This window comes from Pempheris klunzingeri, chromosome 19 (assembly GCF_042242105.1).
Source record: "Pempheris klunzingeri isolate RE-2024b chromosome 19, fPemKlu1.hap1, whole genome shotgun sequence".
NCBI lineage: Eukaryota > Metazoa > Chordata > Actinopteri > Acropomatiformes > Pempheridae > Pempheris > Pempheris klunzingeri.
In genome coordinates, this window is record NC_092030.1 from 2,619,211 (window position 1) to 2,647,159 (window position 27,949).

Consider the following 27,949-nt stretch of genomic DNA (forward strand, 5'->3'; position numbering starts at 1 on the left):
ACGTACACACAAGTATCTGGACACAGACGTTCCCACTGCCTGCCTTACACACACACATGTCGTGGTGGCCACCAGAGGAGAGGTAGTAAGTGACGGGGTTCGGGGGATAGAGGGACAGGAAGAGGAAACGGGGACGACTGGTGGGAGTCCAAACCAGAGGAGGGCTGGAGCACCGGTGACTGGAGCGGCAGTAACAGTAGCAGCGGCACCATGGCGCAAGCCGCCAAGCAGCTCCGCAAGACCAAGGACCTTGCGGAGGCCGCCGCCCAGGAGCAGAGGGAGAAGGAGGAGGAAAAGATAAAAAAGAGGAATCGATCCAGGGACCGCAGACGCAAGGTATGGCTGGCTGTCTCAGGAGACAGGGGAGGTGACGGTGCTCCTTATATCCATCTTCTCCCCTTCTTCCACCTGCCTTTCTGCATCTCTCTAGCAGTCTCTCTCTCTCACTGCATCTATTGTGCAAGATTGGTGTGGATGCAATTACACATGTATAATTACACAGTTGGTCTTGTGGCCTCAGCTGGTGTGTGTGTGTGTGTGTGTGTGTGTGTGTGTGTGTGTGTGTGTGTGTGTATGTGTGTGTAGGCTAACCAGTCAAGCAGTGCATATGCCCTGGTACAGGTTGTGTTTGGTCGGTCAGATATTCAGCTATGGGGGGAGGAAAAGGAGGCAGATTATGGCTGTTATGTCGTTAGAGGTGTGACCAATTTGGCTGTTGGTTAAATAACAGGCAGTGTCTTTTTCTCCTTTCACATCACAACCATTCTGGGGGATTTCCGCCTTACATGGGTGCAGCTCATTCATATTAATGCAATGCAAGTTCAGTGTACTGCACGTACATGTATTTGTATGCATGTAATCATATCAACATTAATATGCTCTGCATGCTCTATTCCTTCTCACTAAGCTGTGCTGGTCTCACATTTGGTGTCTTCTCCCATATTACAGATTTTTCTTTTTTTTTATTGGGGGAGATGTAAAATGGAGGGGGAAGATGGAGGTACACTCTAATAATAGATGCAGTTTTAACCCATCTGTATATCTTTTTTGAGGCACGTTTGTGCCATATGTGCTGTTCAATTGAGAAATGTAGCTGGTGATTCATATATACTATATTATTTGCAGCCAGTCTTGTGTAGAAAATGAATATTTAAATATCTTGTCACAAAGTAGGCACACAGGATTTCATCCTGTAGGCATCAGAGCTCTTATTCTCCCCTCTGTCTCAGCTCTTCTTTTGCGCGCTCCCACTCCAGCTGTGCCTTTAGGTGCAGATTTTATTGGGGTTGTGGCGCCTTGCACTCATGGTTGCCAGCACTGATGAGATTTATGAAAACACATATCCGACTGTGGCAGGTACTTGTTGAATGGATTAAAAAAAAAAAAAACTTTATTCATTTTATCCCTTAGTGGAATTTACAACATTATGCCATGTACAGAGGGCTCAGTGTTCAATGCAGTGCCAGCTCTCTTCCTCCTGCGATATTTTTCTGTTTGCTCATATTGGTGTGGAGTTGGTGGCAACAGAGGATAGACTGGTCTTTTTATATTAACTCTGTGAGATGTGTGAGGGAATGAGCGTTTGTCGTCCAAAAAATGGAATCAGCAGAGAGAGCTGGGGTGCTCATCGAGTGTAATCTCTTTTGTTTCCAAGTTATTTAATATTCTTTCAACATGAAACAGATTGTCCTGACAGCCAATCAGTGGGGTTTGCTACTGGTTTCAGAGGCCATACAGTGGGCTTTTAGCAGTATGTTCAGCTCGTACTGCTTTACTTTACATCCAAGACCAATTAACTGTAGTGATTAAGATGTAGCGATGGAGTGAGATGTTCTTTTCTTACAGTAACATGGTATCATTTGTGTTTCAGCAAAACAGGCCTTCATGCACTGCCTGTACTAGACTGGACTAGAAATCCTACAATTTCAAGGATTACATAACTTCATCATAGATTGGATTACATTGGATGAAACAGAAATGGAACTTGTCATATCCCCCTGTTTGTTTGCTAACTAAGACTTTGGTTTCGGCAACTAATATTAGGTTGTTTTAACAGTTGTTTAAGAGTTGTAAGAAATAATCAGGCAGTATATGGAAGTATATGGAAGGATTTGGAAATTGTGAGTACAGGTGTGCACACTGAACACTGAGACATTCATACCTGTGTCAGGCAGACAGAGAAAATCAAGGTTGTCGTTGGCAGTGAGCACGACTGCTTGATGCCAGTATTGGATTTACAGTTCAAGATTTTGTAGTCGCTAGAAACCAGCACAGACTCTCATGTTTGGTTGCTTTTCATATAAATGGTTTGTAGTTGAATTCCAATACATTATATATATATATATATATATATATATATATATGTGTGTGTGTGTGTGTGTGTGTGTGTGTGTACATATACACATACACTATATATATGAGTTTAGTTTGATCAAGGTAGGCTCTTTTAAAACCAGCTAATACTAAAGTGATAAACATTATAAATAACTACATGTAAACTGATTACATGTGATGTAACACGCCCTGTCAGGAAACAGGGGGAAGGGGGGAGACTCCCAGTGGCTGGGAGTTGACTGGGAAATGGTTCCCAGTTGGCTGGCAGCTAAGAGGCCTTCGGTTGGGAGCGGCAAGCGGTTGCCGCTGTGCATGATATGGCTGTGTGGAAATTTTAGTCACTATTACTGACCACATGAGAAACTAGGTTACTGAGCCCACAGTCACTGCAAGCCTAAGAAAATCAAGAATATTAAGGTTATTTTACTCTACAGTAGATAGAATGTGAGAAGTAAAAGGCGGCTTTAGTGCTTTCTTGACATTACTGCACTTAGTTGGCCATCCTCCAACCTTTATGCTGTTAACATCTTTTTTATTTCACTGTTCATAAATCAATCAGGCTGTTATGTTTAACCCTTATGCACCCCTCGGTACATTTTTTGCATTTTTCAACTAAAAATACTCAATAATTTTGCCAATTTTAATGATAATGGGACAAAATTTTGCAGGGATGTCAGTCTTTTACCACATTTTAAGATTTCAACTTTGAATGTATTAATAGAATTATAATACACTGTGGAGAGAAGAAAGTTCCTCTCGTCACCCTTAAAACATTTTTTGCACCATTGACTCCCATTAAAACATCACTTTTTGATCCTACTTTAATTACACCATAAAATAATGTTTTACTTATGACTACCTTTTCAATCTAAGCTTTTGGCTTGAAAATTGTAGTTTTTTTCATTATCCATCATTTGACATCATTTTCCACTATATGGCTGAGGGCTCCATTATATGCTGTTTCAGTGAATCCTACTTCCGTTGCATTTCTCACTATTGCTCCCCAGCAGAATGCATGATTCCAACTAAAATGGTCTGAGTGTGTTGGCAGTGATGTAAAAGTGTGGTATGAATGTGTGTTTTGACAAATTATTTGATGAGTGTGTGTGTGTGTGTGTGTTTGTGTACAGGGAGTTAGAAAGTCATTTTTGCTCACCACATTTTGCACATCCCTATCGCTATCTTTCTTATGACTACAGACCACATGCACCCACTCACCCCCCCGCCCACAAACACACACCTACACACACACACACACCTATTCGAAGCCCCCAGACACACTACAGCACTTGTAAAAAGCAATCAAGGTCAAAAGGTCAAAAGGTCAAAAGGTCAAAGAATCTAAGGAGGAGCACCCTAGCTTTTTTTTTGCCTGGAAACGTTTTTTTTTTTTTTTTTGACCAAAGCAGTCTTTTTATTGTTTTGGTTTACAGTGCAGCATGTTTATACAGGTGCTGTGTCTGCAAACCTCAAGCTGCACCTAGCTGGTGCTGGCTGGTCATTTCCTCAGTGACAATGAAGAGACACTTTTGTGTTAGAGGAGGCTCTGACTGCTGTCCTGCAGTCGCCTGAGAACGAGGAGGAGATGTCCGGCACAGACACAGGCACTGAGGACATATCAGGGGAGGCTTCACCTGAAATTCATCCAGATGGGTCTCCAGCTCAAGTGAGGACATCCATGTCCTCACTTGAGCTGGAGCTGGAAGACCCATTTCCTCACTTGAGCTGGAGCTGGAAGACCCACTAGTGCGGCTGCTGCTTGGACCAGCAGCAGCCACACTAGTGGATCATGTCAGAGGAAATGGAAGAGCCAGCAGGAGAAGCCAGGCCCTCAAAGAGGTACAGGCAGTGCACATTTTGCATGGGACAGAGAAAGGTCTGGACCCATTGTGCCAAGTACAGCAAGTATGGATGCAAAGTATACATGACAGTGATCTGCAGGTCCTGCTCCACTGAGTGACCTTTCTCATCATTTGTCAATATATTCCCAAAATACCATTAAAGGGTTAAAATTAATTCATAAATACATGTAAATTGAATAGTTATGATCTGGACAGAGGTTGTTCAAAAGATTTAATGCATTGAAAGTGAAAAAAATATTAATGTATAATATTTTTAGAGCACTTCTTAGGAACAGAGTATTTTTTGCACAAAGGATAAAAGGTGGCATATTTTGTACATAAAGTCAAACTGCTCAAAAAATAATGATGGATTCAAATCAATGTTGTTGTCAATTATTGACATACCCAAGGGTGTAATACCCCCCCAAAAAAATTCCAGTTTGCAATTAGTATATGGAAAATATTTCATATTTTGTGTTTTACCTCATTTGAAATTTTTGGTTTTATATTCCCAAAATGGCACTAAAAAGTTACAAATGTTTAATAAATCCATGAAAACTTAATAGTTATGATTAGGGCTGAAGTTGGTCAAAAGATTTAATGCATTGAAAGTGAAAAAAAATATGAATGTATAATATTTTTATAGCACTTTTTAGGAACAGAACATTTTTTGCATCGAGGGTAAAAGGTGGCACATTTTTACATAAAGTCAAACTGCTCAAAAAATAATAATGCATTCAAATCAATGTTATTGTCAATTATTGACATATCCAAGACTGTAATACCCCCCCAAAAAAATTCCAGTTTGCAATTAGTATATGAAAAATATTTCATATTTTGTGTTTTTCTCATTTGAAATTTTTGGTTTTATATTCCCAAAATGGCACTAAAAAGTTACAAATGTTTAATAAATCCATGAAAACTTAATAGTTATGATTAGGGCTGAAGTTGGTCAAAAGATTTAATGCATTGAAAGTGAAAAAAAATATGAATGTATAATATTTTTATAGCACTTTTTAGGAACAGAACATTTTTTGCATCGAGGGTAAAAGGTGGCACATTTTTACATAAAGTCAAACTGCTCAAAAAATAATAATGCATTCAAATCAATGTTATTGTCAATTATTGACATATCCAAGACTGTAATACCCCCCCAAAAAAATTCCAGTTTGCAATTAGTATATGAAAAATATTTCATATTTTGTGTTTTTCTCATTAATTAATTGTAGTTTTATATTGCAAAAATGGCATTAAAGGGTTAAAAATATTTGACAAATACATGAAAACTTAATAGTTATGATTAGGACTGAAGTTGGTCAAAAGATTTAATGCATTGAAAGTGAAAAAAAATATGAATGTATAATATTTTTATAGCACTTTTTAGGAACAGAACATTTTTTGCATCGAGGGTAAAACGTCATGATTTTTTTAAGGGGTGCACAAGGGTTAAGATTTCATTAATGGTCGTTCGATTCGTGATCATGCTCCATCTCAACCGGCTCCTTTGTGAAGACTTGGGATGCCTTGAAAGCTCTTTTGGTTTCACTGTTGTGTAAGAAATGTGCAAAGCCAAGTGTAATTTGTCAGTTCATCAAAAATAAGTATTCAATGTGGAACAATCATGTTGTTGTTGTATTGGCTTCTGTCTCAGTGGCCCTACTCCCTAACGCTCACCTGAATCATCAGCCATGCTGCTTTGTCCCTCTGTTCGCTGCATATCTCTCTACAAATCTGTCTTTCCTCCTCCAGTAGATTGTTGCTATGCACTCAGATGCAGTGAGGAATGAAGTCAAAGAGACAGAGAGGGAAAAATGAGGCACGGACATGTCTTAATGTTCTGGGGATGTTAATTAGCTCCATTCGATGTAAATCAAACTCGGCAGCATGGCATCTCTCTTCCCTATTCCTCCCCTTGCACAAAGGTCATCCACTACAGTGCCAGCAGAGATCAGATCATACTTCTGGATGGACTCGACAGTAATATAGTTAGGGAATCTGCAAAGAAAGCGCAGAGGGTCTGCTGGCCATACACCAGGTCCATGCCATGCAGCTGCAGACTCCTAGGTTAGGAATAGATGTGTGACCTTTGCTGTCTACTTCTGCCTCGGCCCGTTTTTCCTCTTTCCTCACTCGTTTCTGAAAAGTGAAATAATAATCTTCGAGAGGAGAACAAGAGCTGAAAACCTTGTAGGAAATAACAAGATAACACCAAATACAGTTGTGTGCAAACATGTTGTGAATCAGAATTGATGACGTTCTTCGTAGCCCGAAGAATAGCTGCTTGTTGCTCATCAGCAAACAGCTAAATGTAGTGCATTGTCATGTGTCTTCTTGCTTCACTGGCTGTGGCCAGACCACTCTGGATCATTAGCTGACAATACTGTGGCCATTACAGTATGTTTAACATCATTGATCACTGCTATATGTTTACTAGTCACTAGTCACAACAGTCCAATGACCATCATTGATTTATGCTGCTATGAATTAGGGATGTCCCGTTCAAGTTTTTGTTGGCCCCGATCTGAGTCCTCTAACAGTGAGTATCTGCAGATACAGAGTCTGATCCAGTACTTAAGAGTTTAAATGTATAAATGTTGACTAAAATATGTATGTGACACATTGAAATAACAGCTGTTTAGTACTAATGCACACGTCACCCTGTTGGAGTTGCTGGTGCTACAAAAACACTGTACTCACTCTACTCAAGAGTTACACACTGTCACAGAGTGGAGGTTCTTCCCATCCATCCATCCATCCGTCCATCCATCCATCAATTATCTATACCACTCATCCGTCAGGGTCGCGGGGGAACTGGAGCCAATCCCAGCTGACTTCAGACGAGGTTCTTCCCTCTTAAGTGATCTCTGACCGAACACAGAAAGCAACTGTATGAGATCCTCAAGATAATTTCAATGAAAGTATGAAATGACCGAACACCTGTGCAGAGTAGGGCTAATATATACTGTAGCTGTAACAAACATGCACATTTGAATTCCAGCTTAGTACACCACCGAATATGTTTGAAACAAATATTTACTTGGAACACAGTCAGCAGGGGTTTGGTGCATACCAACAATCAGTTCTGTATATAGAGTTCATAAATAAATGACTTTGAATTGTGATGAAAATTGTTGGTCATCTTGAGCTCCAGTGATTGTTTGGGCTCATTTGCAGTTGTTCTTTGAACCAATGGGGTTGACTAATCTGGGACACGAAACCTTTTATTGTAGTACCTCAGCATGAAGCTCCTTAGGCCAGTTTCCTCCAGGCCTGCACTTATTACAATGGATCCAAAGATCTGCTAATGGACAATGTGTGCACTTTGTGTGTGTGTGTGTGTGTGTGTGTGTGTGTGTGTGCATGTGCTTTCAAATGAGCTGTATGTGTGCATGCACACACACAGAGTGTGTGTGTGTGTGTGTGAGTGTGGGTGGAAGAGCAGGGCTTCAGGGTATCTCATTCCACTTTTATGTAACCTTATGGATACCCAACCCTAATCAGCCAAACTCTCTTCTGTCTCTCTCCCTCTTTATTTGCCTCTCTGCCCACTTTTGTCCTCACACAAAACTAATACACTGGACAATGACATCACAAATACTCCTCAGTAATGCCTAATCTGGAGAGAAAAAAAATAGACAAAGGGGAAATTAATCCATGTCTTTGTATTTTTATATTTTGATGCAATTAATCAATTCATTGTTTCATGTGCTTCATGTCATTACAGTGCACATTGAAAAGACTTGCATCAAATCTTCTGCAAACATACACTGAACCATTACTCCTCTGACTGTGAACTGCACAACATTTTGATTTGAATTGATTTACTACAGGTCAAACAATGTAAAACTGCGAGAAGCCCAGAGGATAGCACATGAACGCGGAGCTTATTGTGCTCCTCCATGGCATGACAAATCATTGTATATTTTCTCTGCGACAGCTGAGGGTACACACAGCAGCACTGATTAAAGACTAGTATCACGTTCTACTCGGCTGCTGCCTTTGACGGTTTCAGTTCCGTTTCCAGGTATCAAACCATTGCAGATCTTGTACGCTGACCCAGATTCAAGGAAAGAGGTGGTATGAAACAAATGGTTTGATTTACTGTGTATTTGTGAGGCGGGGGTTGAAACTGAATATGTTTATATGTGTCTCAAGAGTTTGGTTCTTAAGCACGTGTCCTATAACCTAAAGGACTGATGTGCGTGATTTGTCCTTCTGTGTACATTTTTTGGGTTAACCTAACCGTTATATTTGTGTAGACAGATGTGCACAAGCCTTTTTCCTTTCCCTAATATTGCAGTCATTACTGATTACACTTTTGTTTAAAGCCGCTTTGACAAATTGTTTGCCACTAGGGGGCAGAAAAACGTATAAACAAGCTCATAGAAACATACTATTTAGATACTATGGATATGGATAGATGCTGTTAGCTGAGAGCAATGGTAACATCCATTTGGAGTTGTGGCTATGGCAATATTATAAATGTCATTGAAACTTTCATTGCCCTTTGAGCCCTGTCTTCATCATCTCCAACCCCTGAGAAACGTGTCTCAGTCTTTAACCTGCTCGATGGTCAGTGTGTTTTCACCAGATAGCTGCTATCAGTGTTTGTTTGTGATTTGGTGCCGGACGTCTAGTGTACAGTTGGTTTATCAGAGCTTGTTTTCTGAAACTGCGTGCAGGGCTAATGAGAGCATTAAGATTCAACTGTTTAGCTATGACCTTAAAGAGGCTAAAGCTTGTTAAAATTTGATTGGATATTATTGATATAATAAGTAATAAAACATTATAAAAAAAATGCTGTCTATAATGAAACTATAGGACACTTCTCACTTCAGGTTTTTGCATGATGTAATTTAGACATGTTGAGTTATACAAATCCAATTTCAGGTGGTGCAGGGCGGTGACAGCATTTCATTTCAATCAATTGTTGAGTGGGATGAGAAGGAGATATGGTTTGCATGTTTGTGCACCGCAGGAGTATGAAGTCCCGTAATAGTGAGTGCTGGGGCGTTTTCATCCCCTTTGTGGAAAGCAAGAGCAGAATGAGCCAAGGTCGAGCGGAGCAAAACAGCACTCAGCCCAGCCCTAAGCAGCCACAGGCTATATTTACCTGCCAGCCTAGGATTACACTGCATCTGAGACCAGAGCTACCCATCTATCTACACACCAGTAGCGTGTGCTAGCTGAACACCTGCTCTGATACTGTATCTGATGTTGCCCTGGATCCGTACCTGCTCAGACAACACAGGAAGATTCCAGAATAGAAGCATGATGGCCGATATTTATCAGACCTCTCTCTCTCTGAAGGCTTATCTACTGTAGGACTCGACTGTCACATGTTTGGATCTGGAGATGAAAGTGATTTCAGATAGGCATGCCTTGTCAGACACCTTTTGATAGATATCAGGAAAGTTGTGGCTGTGTAGCTGCAGCTATGATACATTTACGTCTTTAGTGTACGGACTAAAAGAAAAGCCTACATATGTAATAGCATCCTAATTCAAACCTGTGTGCTTTCACAGTATGTAGAAGTTAAAACAACATCTGTCAATCTAATTTGTAATCCTGGCAAGGGTGGGCGGTACTCAGGTATTCAGTGAAGTTATTCAGTGTTATAAATAAGATTTTTATTGACTATAGTTTGAATGTTTGGATTGACCCAGCTCTGTAAAGACTCAGGGTTTTAGCGTGTATTTGGGCTTTTAGAGAGTCTAACCCATTCTAAACCACATCTCTGTGCTAAGTTTTCTTGTATGTGACTAACCACTAACTGCAGGTCATAGGTGAGGCCCAAGTCATATTTTGTTTGTGTTGTAAAATATTTGTTTGCCTTGTTTTAGAACATAAGCAATAGTTAAAGTGGCCAGACTGTCGCCGTGCTGATGGCCCATTAGATCGATGGGTTGACTTCCTCAAGAGTCACAGCTCATCTGCCTGTACTTGTTAATCGGAGCATTCATCACCATTGTTAGCAAGGCCAACCGATGTGCAGCCCTGGCACGCAGAGGGAGCGCTAACAGCTGTAAATCTTTTGGCAAAGTTTACTGTGACCCTGGGGGTCAGTCGGCAGGCGATCTGAAGTGACTGATGTTACCATGGTGATTACGGTGTGACGCTGCACGTGGCGGGGTGATGAAGGGAGGAGGAGGAGGTGGACGAGGGACATTTAACTTGCTGCACAGATAGATGCCAGCTAGATAAGGAGTGCTTGGAGTGAAAAAAGCTTGTTGCTTTAGCCACACTCTCAAACTGCTCTGCATGAATCCAGATTTATGTGGATGCTGAGTTTCATTTCAACTCGCAGTGCCTCTGATGAGTTCGCATCAGTGAGAGCACACGAGTGAGACAGCAATTGTATTCCAGACTTTTCTGAGATTTGCTTTGCATCCCAAGCAGCTCGGACTTTTACATCAAGGACATCTAAAATATAAAACAGTTACAAAAGACGTCTAATTTACGTAAGTGACCTACATGCAGTATATACCTAACTCTAATGATGCAGTTGACTCATCACATGTCATTAGGATACTCAGTATGTGAGGGCTGTTAATTCCTAAGAATCATTAGAGGAAGAGTGAAATTGATACGGACTGGCTCGATGCCACACACTCTGATATGCTGAGAAAGAGCACACACACACACACACACACACACACACACACACTTGGAGCTGGAGCTGGGCATTATGTAATGGAATTAGTGCTCCTCAAGATCTACATGGATCATGTGGCCTGCAGGAGCTCGCTAATGCACTGAAGCAGCCGCTCGCAGGCACACCCTGACTCCATCACTTTCCTCTGCCGGCCTAAACACATTTGACAGCACGTGTGTCTGCTAATGGAAACAATGCCTAATCAGAAATCACCTACAGTGGGGGGGTGACTGTGTTTCATGATTTGTTGCATGGTCATCCTGTTATTGGCTGAAGCTGTGACTCTGCACATTGTGCTTAAAAATGTAGTGCAACTATACATTTGTCACATGCTCCAAACTGACTTAAGGCCTTCATTAAAGCTGGATTTGATTGATTCTAGTTGAATAATGTGCGTTGAAAACAATACAATTTGATGTAACTGCCTTGCAACAAGTAATATCTCTTTGAAGCATATGTTGTTCAGTTTGGGTTGAGACTGATGTCAGAGATGTGGATTCCAATCACTCATTGAATTTGTTTTCTAGCCAAAATATTTCCAGTTAATTTTTAGAAAATTCCTTTATTAGTTTTTTCAGTTTTAATCGTGCATATCATTGATACACCAGGCTTTATCCCAGTCTTAAGTCCTGGCTGTGGCTTTAAAAGACCTGATTACAAACTGTTACAAACATTTCTTGCTTTGTTGGAGGCTACATATCAGATTATTTGCTTTCCTACAAAAGCAGTGAGTACTTAGCAAGGATGCAAATCATTAATGTTGGAGGTGATGCTCAAAACAAGTCATACCGATTAAAGGATTAGATTCATAAACATGCGACGTCACTCGTTTAGCAGTTATCCTGATTTTTTTGGGAATTTAAAAGAGAGATATGATTGAAAAAAATAAAAATTTTTGATGCACTGGACGTAAGTATTCTTTGACAAGCAAAGTCACCTTTTTCCCCACTCACTTGAGGCATGCGCGTGTGTGGGTAGTTTAATTGGTTTTATGTGTGTGTGCGTGTGTGTGTGTGTGTGTGTGTGTGTGTGTGTGTGTGTGTGTGTGTGTGTGTGTGCGTGCGTGCGTGCGTGCGTGCGTGCGTGCGTGCGTGCGTGCGTGCGTGCGTGCGTGCGTGCGTGCGTGCGTGTGTGCGTGTGTGTGTGTGTGTGTGTGCATGCATGCATGCGTGTGTGTGTGTGTGTGTGCTTCTTTATGTGTGTCGGCATGATGAGAAAAGGTGTCATGTGTCACTGGGATTGCTGCCTGATGTCAGGTGGAATGACTCCTCTCTCTTCAGGCTCATCACTCAATAATCAATCTATGCTGGTGGACAGTGCGCACACACACACACACACACACACACACACACACACACACACAGGTAAAATCAAAGAGATTGGGTTAAAGAAGAATACCCACTGTAAACATTATTGGTTTTCAAGTTGTGAAACTAGTGAAAAGGACAGAATATAACATCAGCAGTTTCCAAACATCTCTGCCAAGATCAGCTGCCATTCATTCACTGATATCAGTTCACACTTCCAGATCCGAGAGAGCTTGCATCAGCACTCATTGATGGCAGCCAGGCAGGGAACACGACAGCAAGGGGAGACAGCTAGGAGCAAACTCAAACTGAGTGCTTCTCCTCAGTCGCCTCGTCATCTTCCGCTATTTTTTGCTGTCTCACTATAATTCTATTCTTCCTCCCCGCCTCTATGATCTTTTATTCCTGCCAGTGGATTTGTCATTTATGTTGGAAAACAGAACAGTAACCAATCAACACCGCTCTATGCTGTCCTAAACTGTCTACTGTACAGAGGCATTGCATTGGAAAATCCACACTGAGCACACTGAACATGCATAAATACTTTATTACTAATTCAATTTTAAACTCTAGATGGAAGGAGGGAAAATAAAGCAACTGTTCTTTCACAGTGCCCCCTTTTTCACAGCACTTCTTCCTGTCGGCTATCTTTCTGTCATCGCTCTCTCCTCCCCTCTTCCTCACACCTCGCCTTCCCCTCCTACCTCTTTGTCTCCCTCCTTTATCCTGTGTCGTGAAGTGCTTCCCTGTGTTCACCCCTCTTCTTTTTACCACACTTATACTCCTGATTTTGGTAGACGCAGTCACCTCTTCAACGCCATATGTGAAAATGTAGAATGTGCACGTTCAGTGACTCTTCTCTTGAGCAGTAGAGGGGAGATGATGGGGAAACATGAACACACACTGAACTTTTTCTTGTTTATGTGCTACTAATTTGCAACAGCAGATACTGTATGATTTCAATGAAACGTTCATTTGTGGCAAGATGCAAAACATTGTTATTGAACGTAGCAGTATTTAATTAGTTTTCTTACAATAAATGGCAACTAAAACATGATTAAACTTCTTTATGGGGATATATAGACAATCACAGTCAGTAAATATCACTTACTTATGCAGCAGTTACGTTTCCCATCACAAAGTAATTGGGAAGCCGTTATCATAATGTAGTCCGCTGTGTGTGAGAGGGTGCTGTAATGTCCATTGTTGATCCTAAAATGCTATTTAGAGCCACCAAAGTTTGGATTACATTGATCATTGATGTGATGTGATTGATGTTGTCCTGTTAGCTACTGTTTTGCTCTGCTGACGAAGGCCGTGATAAGAAGCTGAAAACCTTGGAACATTTCCAAGGATTGGTGCTTGTGAAAACATTTTGTACCATCTTCAAGGTCAATAAAGAGCCTTCGGATATACATACAGCAATATATATTATAGAACAGAGGGTAAAGAGAGTCCATACACATTCTGTAGTCCTCCCAAAAGCCCGTCTGTGTTAAAGTCTGCATACACAGGATTCAAAAACAAGCAAAAGGCTTTCTGGAATCCCTCACTTGTCCCATCCCCGTCAGCCACACTGACTCATTTTACATGTCAGTGCCACTGCCTTCATCATTTAGACACTGTAGTTGCAGCACCAGTCAGCTGCTGACTGATGTGTCCAGCCCAGTCCCCCAAAGAGAGAGACTGTAAAATCAAAAGCCAGGAAATTAATATAAATGCATATTTGCCCTCATTTTAGGAAAAGTCTTGGATGCATCATCTAACTGTCAAGCAACTCACCACACTCCAAAAGTTTGGAAAAGCGTATGTCTAAGTAAAAAATGTCAGGGTTTATTTTCAAATATTCTCAGCATTAGACCATAACCAGCCTAAAATAATCTCCTCTTAGTCTCTGTTCACCGGCGTGTGTCTGTGTGTGTGGCAGAGGGCTTCACTGCTGTGCTGCTCGTGACAGTTAAGCACATGTTGCTTATGCACCACACCATGCCAAATGTTAATTTACTGCTTGGTGTGCAGGTTCAGCCCCGTTAACTGACATGGAGATTTTTCTCACCGGAAAACCCGAAGCACACTGTTTGCCCTTTTCCCTCTCCTCCATCCCTGCACTTGAGATTTCTCTTGTTTTTTTATGTGTGAGGACCCCAGGAAGACTAACGTGGATCCAAATAAATATACAATAATAAAGGAATATCTCCATCCCTCTACCCTCACCTAAAGCTGTTTCCTAATGCCATGGTCATATTGACCGCAGCCCTTTGGGAATTAGCTAACACAGTCAGTCAGACCTTCCACAACACAGGAAAACAGATCATATGAAGTCTATTTATTCCTTTTATGCACAATTTCCTTTTTTTCTGTGCAAACATTTCAGTGCGTCATGTGTATTGTGCTCCAGCAACAATCGGGTTGCATGAATCATGCAACAATCATCTATTATCAGTCTAAACAGAGTTAGAGGGTGAGTGCAATAAAAAAGCATGTCAACACTGTTAAGGCACAAGTGAGTCATAAACTACGATTCTCTAGCATTTAGATGATATTGAATTAGCAGGAAAACAGAAACAGATGAAAATGTAATACTGCTCCGGAGGCACAGAGACTGTTTTCATGATTTCAACCCTTCAGACAACCTGTATTCCAAAGTCATTTCCAAAGGGGGACTTAATGACAAAACAGTAAAAGGGATAATATAGAGTTTTGGCTCCCATTTGTTTTGTTTACTTCCTGTTAGCTTCTGTTATTTAAGTCACAAGAGCGTGGAGCAGAGCCAGCGACTAAACTGCAGACAGTGAGAAATTCTCTCATTAGTACAGTCATTCGCTGGTGTTGCTGCATGATCCACTGTATGATTCATTCACAGCAGCACCTCTGGTTAGCAGAAAAACAGCTACGAGACGGTAGCAGCATGATGCAGATACCAGCAGCCCGGAGGCAGGGTCAGTGGTCGACTATACCACTGAGTATCTCACTGTGTGTTTCATCAGAAGGACACATGTGGATCACTGCTACGCCTGACTCAGTTTATTGATTAATTGCATGCGTGACTTGAATTCGTACTCTCTCTCCTCCTTAAACTCACACACTTGAGGTTTTACACTGTTGGTCTGTCTCACATCTGTAACCCCTACAAACACGCACAAGCTAAAATAATTGTGGATTGTGAGCCTGATTGTAATGAAGCAGAGAGTCTGACTCAGCTGTTTTAAGGCGGTGTGACAGACTGGCAGGGCGACAGGCTGTGTGCTGCTGGCTCTGCACCTGTGCTCCCCCGGGGGAAACCAAGGTGAGAGGACAAAACGCTCAAGACACACCGCCCAGCAAATATGCACAAGGCATACATAAAGACCAGTTTAATACCACAGCTTAACCAGTTTAGGCTTCTCTTCCCTCATCAGAATTCAAGACACCAAGCTCCCTGAAAAGTCCAGAGTGATTGATTACACTATAATTTGCATCCCCCACTAGAAAAAGAGGGAAAACAACTCTTGCCATTGTACTGTTAACACAGCATGTAATTTTAATCATAGTTTACAAAGCTGTCCCTGATTGCTGTATGTTTCACCAAGTGCACACCCTCTGTCATAAAAATAGCAAAAAATCTACCCAGTGCTAGTTTGAAATAATAACTGAACTGAAGTCAACAACAGGCATTGTAATGACCCAGTAAGACAGGCTTGGATGTCTTTTTTTCACTTCACACTGCTACAGTAGGTGTTGCTTCTGTCTGTTGTAAATATTTGTGTTTAGACTTGTTTTGATGCTGATACCAGTATCAAATGCCTCCGAGCCTAAAATACTGGATAAGGTATTAGCGGGAATGCAAGTCTATGCACCAGTGCATCAAGTCAATGCAACAGAAGCCTGCACAGGCCACTGTTTTGCTTCCTAGTGGACGTTACTGTTTCAGAGCCAGGGTTCCAAGACAGGGACAATAGAAAATATGTTTGGGACAAACAGACCTTCCCTGTATGTATGCATAACTATCACCTAGCAAGTGTCAGACTGAAACGAGCGCAGAGTGCGTCTTATCATGCTGTTACTATTATTACTATCACTGACTCAGAGTGAGGCCTACAAAAAATGTAAAGATCGTGAAATTTTCCTGGCGAAATGCGTCCCCTCGCTGCACCGTGCCGGAACATCTTGTTATTGTTATCATTTGTGTTTTAAGACAAACCCTGCATATTTCAAGAAAGATCTGACACAGTTCATACACAACATTGCAGCCATATTTTCCCCAGTGTCTCACATCTCCTGGTTATAACATGGTTTCAGGGGCCTTTTCAGTCTGACATGAATTATTAATTAGAATTTTTAATACACAGCTCGTCTTCACAGCCAGGTTATATTAAACATGTTTATCTATATCAAGGTCTGTCTTTTAAATGTGTTCAGTCTTGAAGTGGAGAAAATCTGTTCAAGCCTCCCGTGCAAGGTTTACGTATGTGCAGACATTTTTAGCATGCTGCTCGCACACAGTTGTGTATGAATATCACGTGTTCGGTACACAGCACAAACAACAGGCATCAGCAGTTGGTGAATGATGAGTGATTGATGGTGCTCCGAACGAAGCACGGCTTTCTGCAAATGCAGTGTGTCAGCTTGTCTAGCCTATATTTTTAGCTCTCCCTGGTGAATAAGGTTTATTATAGCATGAGCTCTGGAAAGAACTGAGTGACTTGTCATTGCAACATCATGTGACGTTTGGTAATGATGATACGGCGACCACGTTTGCATCCTTCCTCACCAGCTTATGTTTTGGGTAAAGCTCAATTATGTTTTTAGGGAATTTACTTAGCCTTAAACTGAGGACACATTCGGTCGATTCAGTAGTCTCTGTCTGTCTGTCTCTGTTTATTTCACTGTGATCGTCTTAGTGTCCACTTTGGCCCAGGGCCCCCTTTTTCAATATGCTAATGTATTTAGATTAGTTTTCATTTTGTGCTCAAGTTTCTCTCATATTCTCTCTCTGCATCTCTCTGTGTGACTCACTTCTCTAATCTAGACTTTATGGAAAACTGTATTTGGCTGCCCTCCGGGGACAAGCCGCTTGCTGCAGCCGTAAGCTGTGTGTTAACCCCTGCTGGACCTCGCGCATCAGGCTTGACCCTGGCATCAGAAGTTTGTCCCATTGATGAATAGCTTCCCGTTGAGCTAAAACGCCCCTTGTGAACCTGCGCAGAATGCTGAATCATAAGGAGCTGGCCCTATCGATCGGCCTCAGGGAGTGGTCACCGTCCCATGAAATCCATCAGACTAGCAGTGGTGTTTTGTGGCTGAGGATGTATTATTCACTTACAGTGACATGTGAAGGTGGTTTGCCATTTTTGTGGTTCTGGTTTTATACGTGGTGATTAGATTTCTTATTGATTAGGTCACATTGTTTTGAAAGGTATGTCTTATGCACCAGATTTAAGAAATGTTTTCAAACTGAATTTGTCTTCATGTAAAAGGGGGCACGATCAAGGCTCAGATCCTCAGAGCGTTAATGATGGCAAGGCAGAGCTTGACACTGCTGTGGTTGATACTATTGCTGTATCATTGCTACTTTTCTAGGAGCCGTCGTCATCGTGGTGCTTGTGAACTCACAGTAATAGCCGGATGTGGCCACGCCCCCTACGATCTCGTCTTCTAGTTCATCTTGAGCTCGTCCTCTATGACTTTTCCTCCTTCATCCTCCATCAGCCCCTCTTCTCCCCCATCCCTCTCTCAGCATGTCGCTTACTGCTATGACACTACACCCACTGGGTGATTAGTGATGACCCGCTGTCACTAACACAGACATGCACAGTGGGGACAGCTCACTGTGCTCATGTCAGAACATATAGCTGCCACACATATGCAACCAGAGGGGTACAAACACAGGTATTCCATGCTATGTTTCCAGAGTTTCCATTTTTTCCAATTGAAATAACTTATATTTAATACGAAAGGTCACATATATTTCATCAAAGCAATTACATACACACTATTTGCATATAATTATAGTGAAAGTTTCTCTCGGTTCAGGTTTGTGTTTGGATAATAAACTGCATATGATAAGAGGTATAAGTAAATGATCAAACAAATAATTACACTTGCATGCACTGTTCACGTATATGTTTTTACATGGGGTGTACGAGAGAGGCCTGCCTCAGTTTGAGGTCCATCAGTCTTCTCTCATTGTGTGTCTGTCCCCTTGACTGTTGCTGAGAAAAACAGTGAATGATACTGAAGGGATTTCTGTCCCCATGGGGGCTGCAAAGGGAGATTAGCTTTAAGGGCTGGGTGTGGTTTACATGCATGTGAAATATTGTTGGTTTTATTTCTGATGAAAGAAAAACATTTGAGTATGGAATATCCTGAAAAAGCTGTTTGGGGGGCGCTCATGCCTCATGACAACCTTTTTGACGACTGTTCACGTGCAGGCTCTGCAACCTGATTCGCGCTGTGTGAGCTGCATCCTGTGCGCGCTGAGCTGACACGTGCATTCTTGCGCGTGCTGGAGTCTTTACATCCTGCAGTGAGGAGCATATGTCAGCTTGTGTGACTGCCTGTTGACAGCAGGGCTGAAGATGATGGAGCACGTTACAGTGTGTGTCCATACTGACATGCCTGCACTTGAATTGAGCGCACAGGTACACGTTTGTGTATCATTACATGTGGAGCTTCTGGGTGCATGTGCATTCACATACAGGTTAAGACCGTGTGCATTCATTGTGTATTTGTCTTGTGCCTGTCAGTATGCTTGTGTAAGTTAGTGCGTGTCAGCTCCAGAGCCCTCTACAGTCCTGATTCATGACACGGATGATTTGGTAGTCAGTCAGTCAACGTCATCACAGGGCAGCAGCTCCTGCACCCCCCCCCCCCCCCCCCCCCCCCCCCACACACACACACACACACACACTACGCCACTATTTCTTCCTCCCAGGCCACAATCACAGATACTCTGACATCTAACATCCAACTCAACTCAACAGCTGACTCATACTGCGGTGACCTTATAGTGACTTGCCTGTGGAGTTTTGTGGTTAACTTACTTGATGGTATCTAATCCATTTGTCTAATCCATCGTTTGTCATGTCGATGTTGTGTTTGGTCACATACTTTATTTCATTCGAGAATAAATAACTTTATTAATTAGATATCTAATTGAACAATAGCTCATATTATCGTGCAGCTTTTCTGTGTTACACTACCATGAAACCAAGTAAACCAAAACTTCTATTGTCCTGTTCAGCTGTTTTCACTTACTTCCATTGCCTGATTTCTGTTACTTGCCAGTCTTAATGTATTTTTAAGTCTTTCATTTGGTTTTTTTACATATCATAGATCTGCACTTTTATTTTACCAGACTGATGAAGGCATAGTGAAGTGGTGATATTTATGAATGGGCTAGGCTGAGTGTGTCATGGCGCTACGTGGCAATCAGACAGGGAGCATCATAGTGCTCTTTTATGTCTCAAGAGTTTCACATGGTAACGTTTACAGACGTGTGTTTGAACAACACTCCGCTACTAGCATGACTTTTTACTGATTTTTATGCAGTGCATACGTTAACCCAGTTCATACAGTAATGCAGGAACATAAATAATGAACACTGCATTAAAAATTAAACGCTGAACTCTTTGTTCAGTGAGCTTTCTAAACGTGATGCTAGATATACATGTGTATCTCTATTATTGTGCTGGACACTGCACATTTATGGCCTTGAATCTATTTAGATAAACATAATAAATGCAATAAGATTAAGAATAAAACTACCAAATAGAAAAAGATAATGAATAAGACATTTTATATGCAGTACGCCTGCGTAAATGTGTAGGCAAGATTTTGCCAGCCTTCAGTAAAATATCCTCAGACTGGACGTACCAAAGCCCAAAGGCAATGACCTCAGTCTTGGCCTGAGATCACCTCAAAATGAACAGATGACAGATGGGTGGGGGAGGATGGAGTGATAAACTGACAGTGCTGAAACGAGGAGTGTTACAACAGTGTGTCATCTACTGAGAGAGCAGCGCAGGGAAGCTTTTGTTTCCCGTGTGTGTGAGTCTCAGTGTGTGTTTGTGTGAATTTGTGCACACATCTGTTCTGTCTGTTCAGCACTTTCAGACAAGAGAAGGAGAGAAGTAGCTGTTGTGATTTGGCTCCTAAATCCCAATCTGAACAGCCAATAGTGACACACAGTGACTGATGCAGTGAGTGGGATGACCATATAGATGTAGATATTGGCCATATAGACAGACTATACTTTATCAGGTGTGAATGTGTCATGGAGTTAGCAGAGAGGTGTAGTGATCACGCCAACCCCTCCCCTTCAACTTCTCTTATCAGGAATCACTGACCTTGCTTCAGTGTCTCTCAACAAGACACTGCGTCCCCTGCAGCCCCAGAGGAGCTGCTCTGTATCTGACCGTGACCCCTGACCTCTTCCTGTGCAGGCAGTGAAAGTAGACAATCTTCCAGTGAGGATTCATTGCTCTAAAAGTCTATCTCACTTAAAACACGTGATTTCTCCCAGCTGGCTTTCTCCCCTCCTCGCTCTACCTTTGCTCACACACACTTGACCTCTACTCCTCTGTATCACTGTAAAATTCATGTCCACACTATTGCATTTGTCTCTGCTTTGGCCTTTCAGCTACACTGACGAAAAACAAACCACCTTTTAGGACGACCAGTGTTGGAAACCTGGAAAAATCTGGATCTGTGGACCTTTGTCTCCAAACCTCCACAGTGTGTCCTTCCTGTCTTGCTCCTCCTTCCTATCCATCACTCCTCCTCCCTCTGCTGATGGCTTCCTCCTGTCTTAGTGATTATATATTGGCCTTATGGGATGGCAGTGCAGTCATTGACCATGTGAAGCTGAGTGCTTTGCATTAGTTATGCACACATGACTTTCAGACCTTGTGGCTCCCCTGCATCTATGTCTCCCTTCGTCCTTATTTCCACCTTTTTACATCTTCCCTTTTCTCTTTTATGTGTCTTTTCCTACTATTATTTATTTATGTATTTACTATTTTAGTTGCCCCCCCCCCCCTTTTCTCACTTCATAAAGGACTCTAATTCATTAAAATTCAGCTTTACTTTGTATACTGTATACTTGGATGCTGTCTAATTGTATACTGTTTAAATCTAGTTTTAACAATGATATATATCATGTTACAATTTCATCAGTGCAATAGAAACACATTAGGAAAAGTTATCATTGTGGGAAATATGTGTATTTCCTTTTTAGCAGTGAGTTAAATGAGAAGACTGACACCACCAGAAGTCAGAGTCTGTTCATTAATTAACACGTTGTATTTTGTTTGCATAAACCATACAAAAACTGAATGATATGTATTTAACAGACAGATATGAGTGGTATTGATTTTATTAACTCTCTGTCTGAAGGCATGAAGCAAAGCATGAAAGCATATTTTCCAAAGTTTTGCTTCAAATGACAAATGTAGGTGTTAAATGTGGCAATAACAGTGGCACCAGCACAGAGGACCACAGCATTTAGCCTAGACAGCCTTCCTTCTGAAGGGGTGTTCCAAATGAGGATTTTTAAAGCTATTAAAAGCAAGAGGCACACCGCTTCCTTGTGCCAGCACACATTCAGGGTCAGTCACTTGAAGTCCCAGGTGATCAGATTCAGCTAAAATCACCTTCTAAATCACGTGGTGCTTATTTTACAGCACCTGCCTCTTAAAGTTGATTGGGCAATCACAGACAGCTTTGCTCCAAGCAAAGTTAATGTGGCTTTGGCCAATCAGCCCTGAGCCTCTTATCATGTTGCTTCAGAGAGAAATCATAAGGACTGCACAAGCACCTGGTAAAAATAATCCTCGTCTAAAAATGTTGCAGATTCCCTGCTGTAAGTCATGCAAATGTGCTTCTTCAACAAAACTGGATGCAGCAGTGCTGCTACCCACTGTGCAGTGTTGTTTTGTGTGTGTGTGTTTTAAAGAATAGAGTCATTGTTATCTCCAACCATTGTTTTTTTTTTAATAATACAGTGTTCTTGTATTGGGGGTTAGCATCCTTTTCATAGCAGACAGTTTTTCATTGTCATAGCAGAAAACGACGCACAGGTGTAACTAATAACATCCATAACGATGAGGTTAAAGTTATTTGGTACCATCTGTGCACGTCCTACAGTGGCATTTAAATGTCTGCCATTGACGGGCTCTTACTTACTTTTCCATTACATTTTTGTTAATAACAGTTTTTCTAATTATGTAAATTACTCCCCAACACTTGATCGCCCCAAACCAAGCCTCAGGATCGGTGTTGGGAGATATTTAAAGGATCCGCTCTCTAACACCACCGTATAACTGCAGGCTGAGTCTTCTGTGGTTCAGCAGAGTGATACGTCTTCTTGCTGAACGTTTCATGTCACTTTCAGGAGTGAGTCGCATTTTCCCCCTTAAACTTTCCTTCACGTCAAATCAATAATTGAAGCTTATCAGCTTAGTTTTGAAGCAGGACTTTCAGGATCGAGAACCTCATGAATAATAAAGTGTGTCAGCTGTAGTAAGCTACAGCTGTTATTTCACTGTGTCGGATATATAATTAATCATAATTTAGGTAAATGTAAGTATTAAATGGACTCATGTAATATTAAAAGACCAGATCAGGATCTGGGCCAATAAAGCTTAATTGAGACGTCCCTGAGAGGGTTATAGCCTCCGCCTTTTGCTATCTCTGATCAGTGATGTAATATAAAAAACAGGTTTTATTGCTGGATAGTAAGATACAGTGCCTCACACCTGACACCCATCTGCCACACTAACATTTAAGTTGAGACATTTCGTGCACTCAAACCCTTGTTTTTACTTTGGTTACTAGCTGAATTCCAAAATGACACTTTCTGTGCTATATTAAAATGCATTTTCAGATATCAGTTGCGCTGGCACGCTGAGATGGGGCAGGGAGCCCAGAATGTCAGCGCAGAGTCATGACGTCAGGAACAGACTCTGAGGGACAGCTCTACCCATCATGCTTTGCCAGTAATATTTCTGCAGTGCTCATAAATATTGAACGGTTATGAAAAGAGAGAGATGAAGCAGTTTGAGGGTTAGAGAGGAGGGAGGTTGCATGAAGCTGCAAGATAAGTGTGAGAGAGAGAGAGAGGGAGAGAAAGGAGGGAGCTTGAAGGAGTAATGACAAGTAGAAATGAGTGGATATGATGTGTAGCTGAGCAAATGAAGAAGTGCTTGTGAATCCAGGAGTTCAGGGTTGCCTCACCCATCTGTCCCTCTCCTGCGTCTCCCTTCTTTTCCACGCAATAGGCAGAAGTGCCCAAAACAGAGACTGAGTAAAGAGAAAAGGAACTGGAAAACCATTTGAGTGGGAAAGTGTCCATGTGTATGTCACCTGGTCTGATCCTGGAAACGTTTCTGTTTTTTTCCCTGAGTGTGTGGTACTTCTGCAAAGTGGAGGATTATTCTCAAGAGATAGTAGATTATGAAGTTAGAGTTTGGACTGAGAAAGTTAAATGGAAGAATAATAAATTATGTAGCTCGGAGGAGGTTGTAGCGGTGTTTCATTTATAGGCTGCTTCACACTAAAACTAAAAGAGGAGAGCAGTGTGGAGAGGTCCAACACAATTTCCATACTGATTATTCTAATATGTTCTTCTTTGTGACTCTTTTTTCAGAATCATTGGTGATACCAGAAATCAGTATGGTGTCAGAAAGTATCACGTTTGACTCCTGAATGCTACCATCAAGCAGAAAGGGAGTCATGTAATATTAATTATGTACATGTGCCTAAAGCGTGTGTGTATGAGTGTGTGCGGTAAATACCTCTCTTCTCCCTCTATGTATTGTCTGTGTGCTGCTAGCTTTGCCCTCATGTTTCTGTGTCAGACTTGACAGAATTTAAACATGTGTGCTCAAATATCAGCTCACAGGATATGTGTGCGTGTGCGAGGTAAGCACATGCAGATGGACATCATCACAGATATATAGAAATAAGGCTCTGATAGTAATGGCTTGCAGAAGCAGTGGCCTGACAGAGGCTATAAATATTTCAGATGCTCTGTTTTAGCACTGGGGTAGAGAAGACAACAGGAGGATCCTCGTTTTGATGCGTCTCATCATTGTTTCGAGAGGAAAGAGGAATTTTGGTGCGCTGCAAAATATATTCATCTCAACAAATCATTTAATCTTTTGTTCAGTCTTCAACTTTTGTTTTTATTTTTAAGATAAAACAGAGCTGAGCTTCAGATGGTAGACATGGAGCTGGTCGCTCTACTGTTGTTAGTTTTACTCTTTATTCTAGACACTAACAGGCTGCAGATACATCACCTATAGAAGCACTTGTTTGGCTGCTTCTGCCTGTTTCTAGTCTGTACTGTACGTATCCTGCTCTGTAGGATTAGTGTGAGGATTTGGAGCAAACTACGCCTGATGACATCAAACATCTTTTATTAGTCTCTCATTTGAAAGCTGTGTGCAGTTGATTGACTTGCATGTAAGCTCATCTGACGTCCCACTATTTGTTAGACCAAAGTCACGGGCAAACAGTCTTTCTTTGGACAATCTGGAGAGCTTCAACAAGCCACACTGCAGAAAGTGTCTCTCTTTCAACTCGTTCCTTATTTTGAATTAAGTCTAACATTTAGATTTGTATAACATGTGTCGATTGAACGATAAAAATGGGTCCATACAGCCCTTTCTGTGTTTGTGGAGCACCTTATCATATTCACATACTGCTACAATCCATCCATCCATTAATATTGGATCAGCTCCCACTTTGTAGAGCCTGCTGGACTCTATTGATTTTTCATTCTCAAGGCTATGACTTCATCTCGCCAGGCTTAGACATGCCCTTGGGAGGAAAGCTAAAATTATGACACCTCATTTCTGAATTGAGGCTACTATAATTTGCATTTTATACCTTTTTAACACAGTTAAGTGTTTTATCCATTAATGGTTTAAATTCCATGAGATCCTTCTTAATGCTAAAATTGACCTCTTGAATAACATCAGGTTTGAATGAAACTATAAGATAGAGCTTTTATGAAATGGCAGCATTAGCAGTAACTCAGAGGGTGTAGCATGTGAAAAGCTACAGAGTGTCACTGCTGGTCTAGATAAGATGTTTAATTGAGATTATTCTGATCAGCAGTTTTATTAACTCCTGGGTCTTTCCGCCAGTTAGAGGCCTAAGTTGCAGGAATTGGGTAATGGCTCGAACAGCTGTGAAACCAATTGGGAAAGAAGAAACAGCGCCAGTGATATTAGCAGTGATAAATTAGGTAACTTGTTGTAATGCGTCCTTGTGCTGCACAGCGCAGCTTTCAGTTCTGTAGGTTCCTTCCTCTGAGCATCTGTGGTGGAGGATGCTATCAACACAACACGCTATCCCACTAGAGCAACGTCTGATAAAAAGATGCTTTGGATAAAATCTCAAAATGGTGAGACTTCACGATGTGGTCTTTTTATGCAGTGTTACATGTGTTTGTTCATTGACACACCTAAATTACCTCCCGTGTGTATTTTCTTACACATACATCTGGTTTTCTCCTTTTTTGTACTAGTGCTCATCGCCTTGAGACTGACAGCATGGGCCTGCAAGGCTTCCACGTCTTTGTTTCCTGCTGTCACAGCCTGCAAATCATGTGGATTGTAGCTTTGTGTGTAAATCTACTCTCTGCTGTGGGTCTCTTCATTGACACATTCTGTGTTTGCCTCTGTTTTCTGTGTGTGTGAGTGTGCTTGAGAATCTCATCTGTCTTTTGTGGTAGAAGTGGGTCTTTGTTTAAACCCATGAGGGTTCATTACTTTGATCCATCTCCCCCCCTGTTGGTGCCAGCACTAACATACTGAGGCATCTTTGCAGCTATTTTTAGTTCCCGTTTGTGTGTGTGAGTGTGTGTGTGTGTGTCAGTACTTTGTCTTTATATGCAGTTTTCAGCATTATGTGAATGAGTTTCTTGTTTATGCTAACAATGACAAATAGCGACCATTTTCCCACCTTCACTGGTAATCTGTGACTGTCCACCAGTATTAATCATAATACGTCCAAAATGTGCTGTGTCAGTTCATAACTACGTGAATCTCTCTGTAGAGATGGATCGCAATAGTTTAGAGCTTAAAAAAGGTTTTAGCAGTTTAAGTTGATGTTGACATGCCTCGTGGCTAAATATTACAGGATAAATACGGTATGCATTTTTCATTCTTGTTATCATCTGAAGGCATTTCATTGCAACAGAGGTTCTTTTCAGCTGCACAGCAGTAGTAAGTTGATCAGGGAATAAGTGTTAACCCTTTTCAGGTGCCTTTGATGACAGAGACATGCACTGATGACGATTGTGTCAAATGCTGCTGCATCTTACCAAAAAACTCTTCATTATAACCATGTGCTTTGTATAAACAGTGCCAGTTATAAAGAAAGTAACACAAGAGAGTCTCACACAATATACAGAGAATACTGGTGATGAATTAAAATGGGCCAAGCCAATAACATTCAAGCCAGCAAATACCTGGCTGTGTGTCTTTGTCGGTAAGCACACCTTTATGCTGGTCATCATCTTTAAAAATAATAAAAAATTAATGATTTGAGGTTTTTCTCAGTAAACTTGGACATTGGACATATCCTCTGTGCATATGGCATCGTAAGAGTCAGGATTTCTACAAGCACCTACCGAGTTACAGTGCTCAGGAGATGAGATGCATGTTGAACTGTGAGGAGAAGTCTCAACTTGAAGTGACACAAGGACTCATTTCCAAATCTGAAGTGACAGGAGCTGTCACTACAATGGGCACACGTATCCATTGTTCTGCCAATGACTTCAGTCAGAGAGGAGCCACAGTGCAGAAAACCATCAAAATGCTTCCAGGACAGAGTTTGTGATGTTCAGAGATTGAATGTCTGTATATTCCCCTCTCTCAGAGCCCTGCCTGCTTATCATAGAAAACAGTTGTGCATGTGGGGGGAAGCCAAAGGCAAGTAGCCTGCGCTGAGGACATCCAGTCCTGGGATGTTCTAAAATATAAATGTTTATGAACACAAAGGCCACATTCTCAGATGGTTCAATCAGTCACGTACATGTCAAATTTACACCAGCATCATCTTATATAACAGCTTCTATTTTGATGCAGTCTCCCTCTTTTCTGTGTGATGCCATGCCATGTGTTTTTAAATCATCTTTTGAGGTGTTACTCATCTTGTAAGATCACTTTCTGTCAACCTGAGTATCTGTCACTTGCACTAAACCATTTGTGTGTGATTCAGCGTGTGTGTGTGTGTGTGTGTGTGTGTGTGTGTGTGTGTGTGTGTGTGTGTGTGTGTGTGTGTGTGTGTGTGTGTGTGTGTGTGTGTGTGTGTGTGTGTGTGTGTGTGTGTGTATCTGAAGTCTCCACCTCTTCTAGCTTTTGTTATGTCTATATGATTATTTTTAGCTCAGCATGAAGTGCATGAGTCTGTGTTTCGCTGTGATAATTTATGTGGGTTAGCCACACTAAGGCGCAGAAATTAAATAGAACATTTAACAATATGCTAGTATTATATAGATGTTAAAAATCGGTGGATGAAATTCTCATCACTCAGTCACTCATGATGGCTTTTGCCTCATTTCAGCCATTTCACATGTTGCTTTTCCTCTTCGTATGTCTGCCATTAGCTGTCTGGACTTGTCTTGGTCTTGTCTTGGTCTTGTCTTGCTCTTGTCTTGGTCGGTGTGTATTGTCTTCTAGGCCCATGTGGCTCAAGGCTGATCTGTCCATCGGGTCGGTATTGTGGGCTCTGAGAGGCCGGCCAAGGCCTGAGGCTCTTTAATAACAGAGTAAATATGATGCTTGTATACATCCTTGTGTACACTTTGCTTATGTTTGTTT

General features: G+C 41.5%; 1 protein-coding gene across 1 annotated transcript in view; it reads left to right on the forward strand.

The window, feature by feature from the left end:
- Positions 1 to 210: 210 nt before the first annotated feature.
- The window catches only part of ank1b (ankyrin 1, erythrocytic b), a 65,010-nt gene continuing 37,271 nt past the window's right edge, over positions 211 to 27,949 (forward strand). The window contains exon 1 of the mRNA XM_070850644.1: positions 211 to 336. Within this exon, the coding sequence (XP_070706745.1) occupies positions 211 to 336 (126 nt within the window). The remainder of the gene's footprint in view (positions 337 to 27,949) is intronic.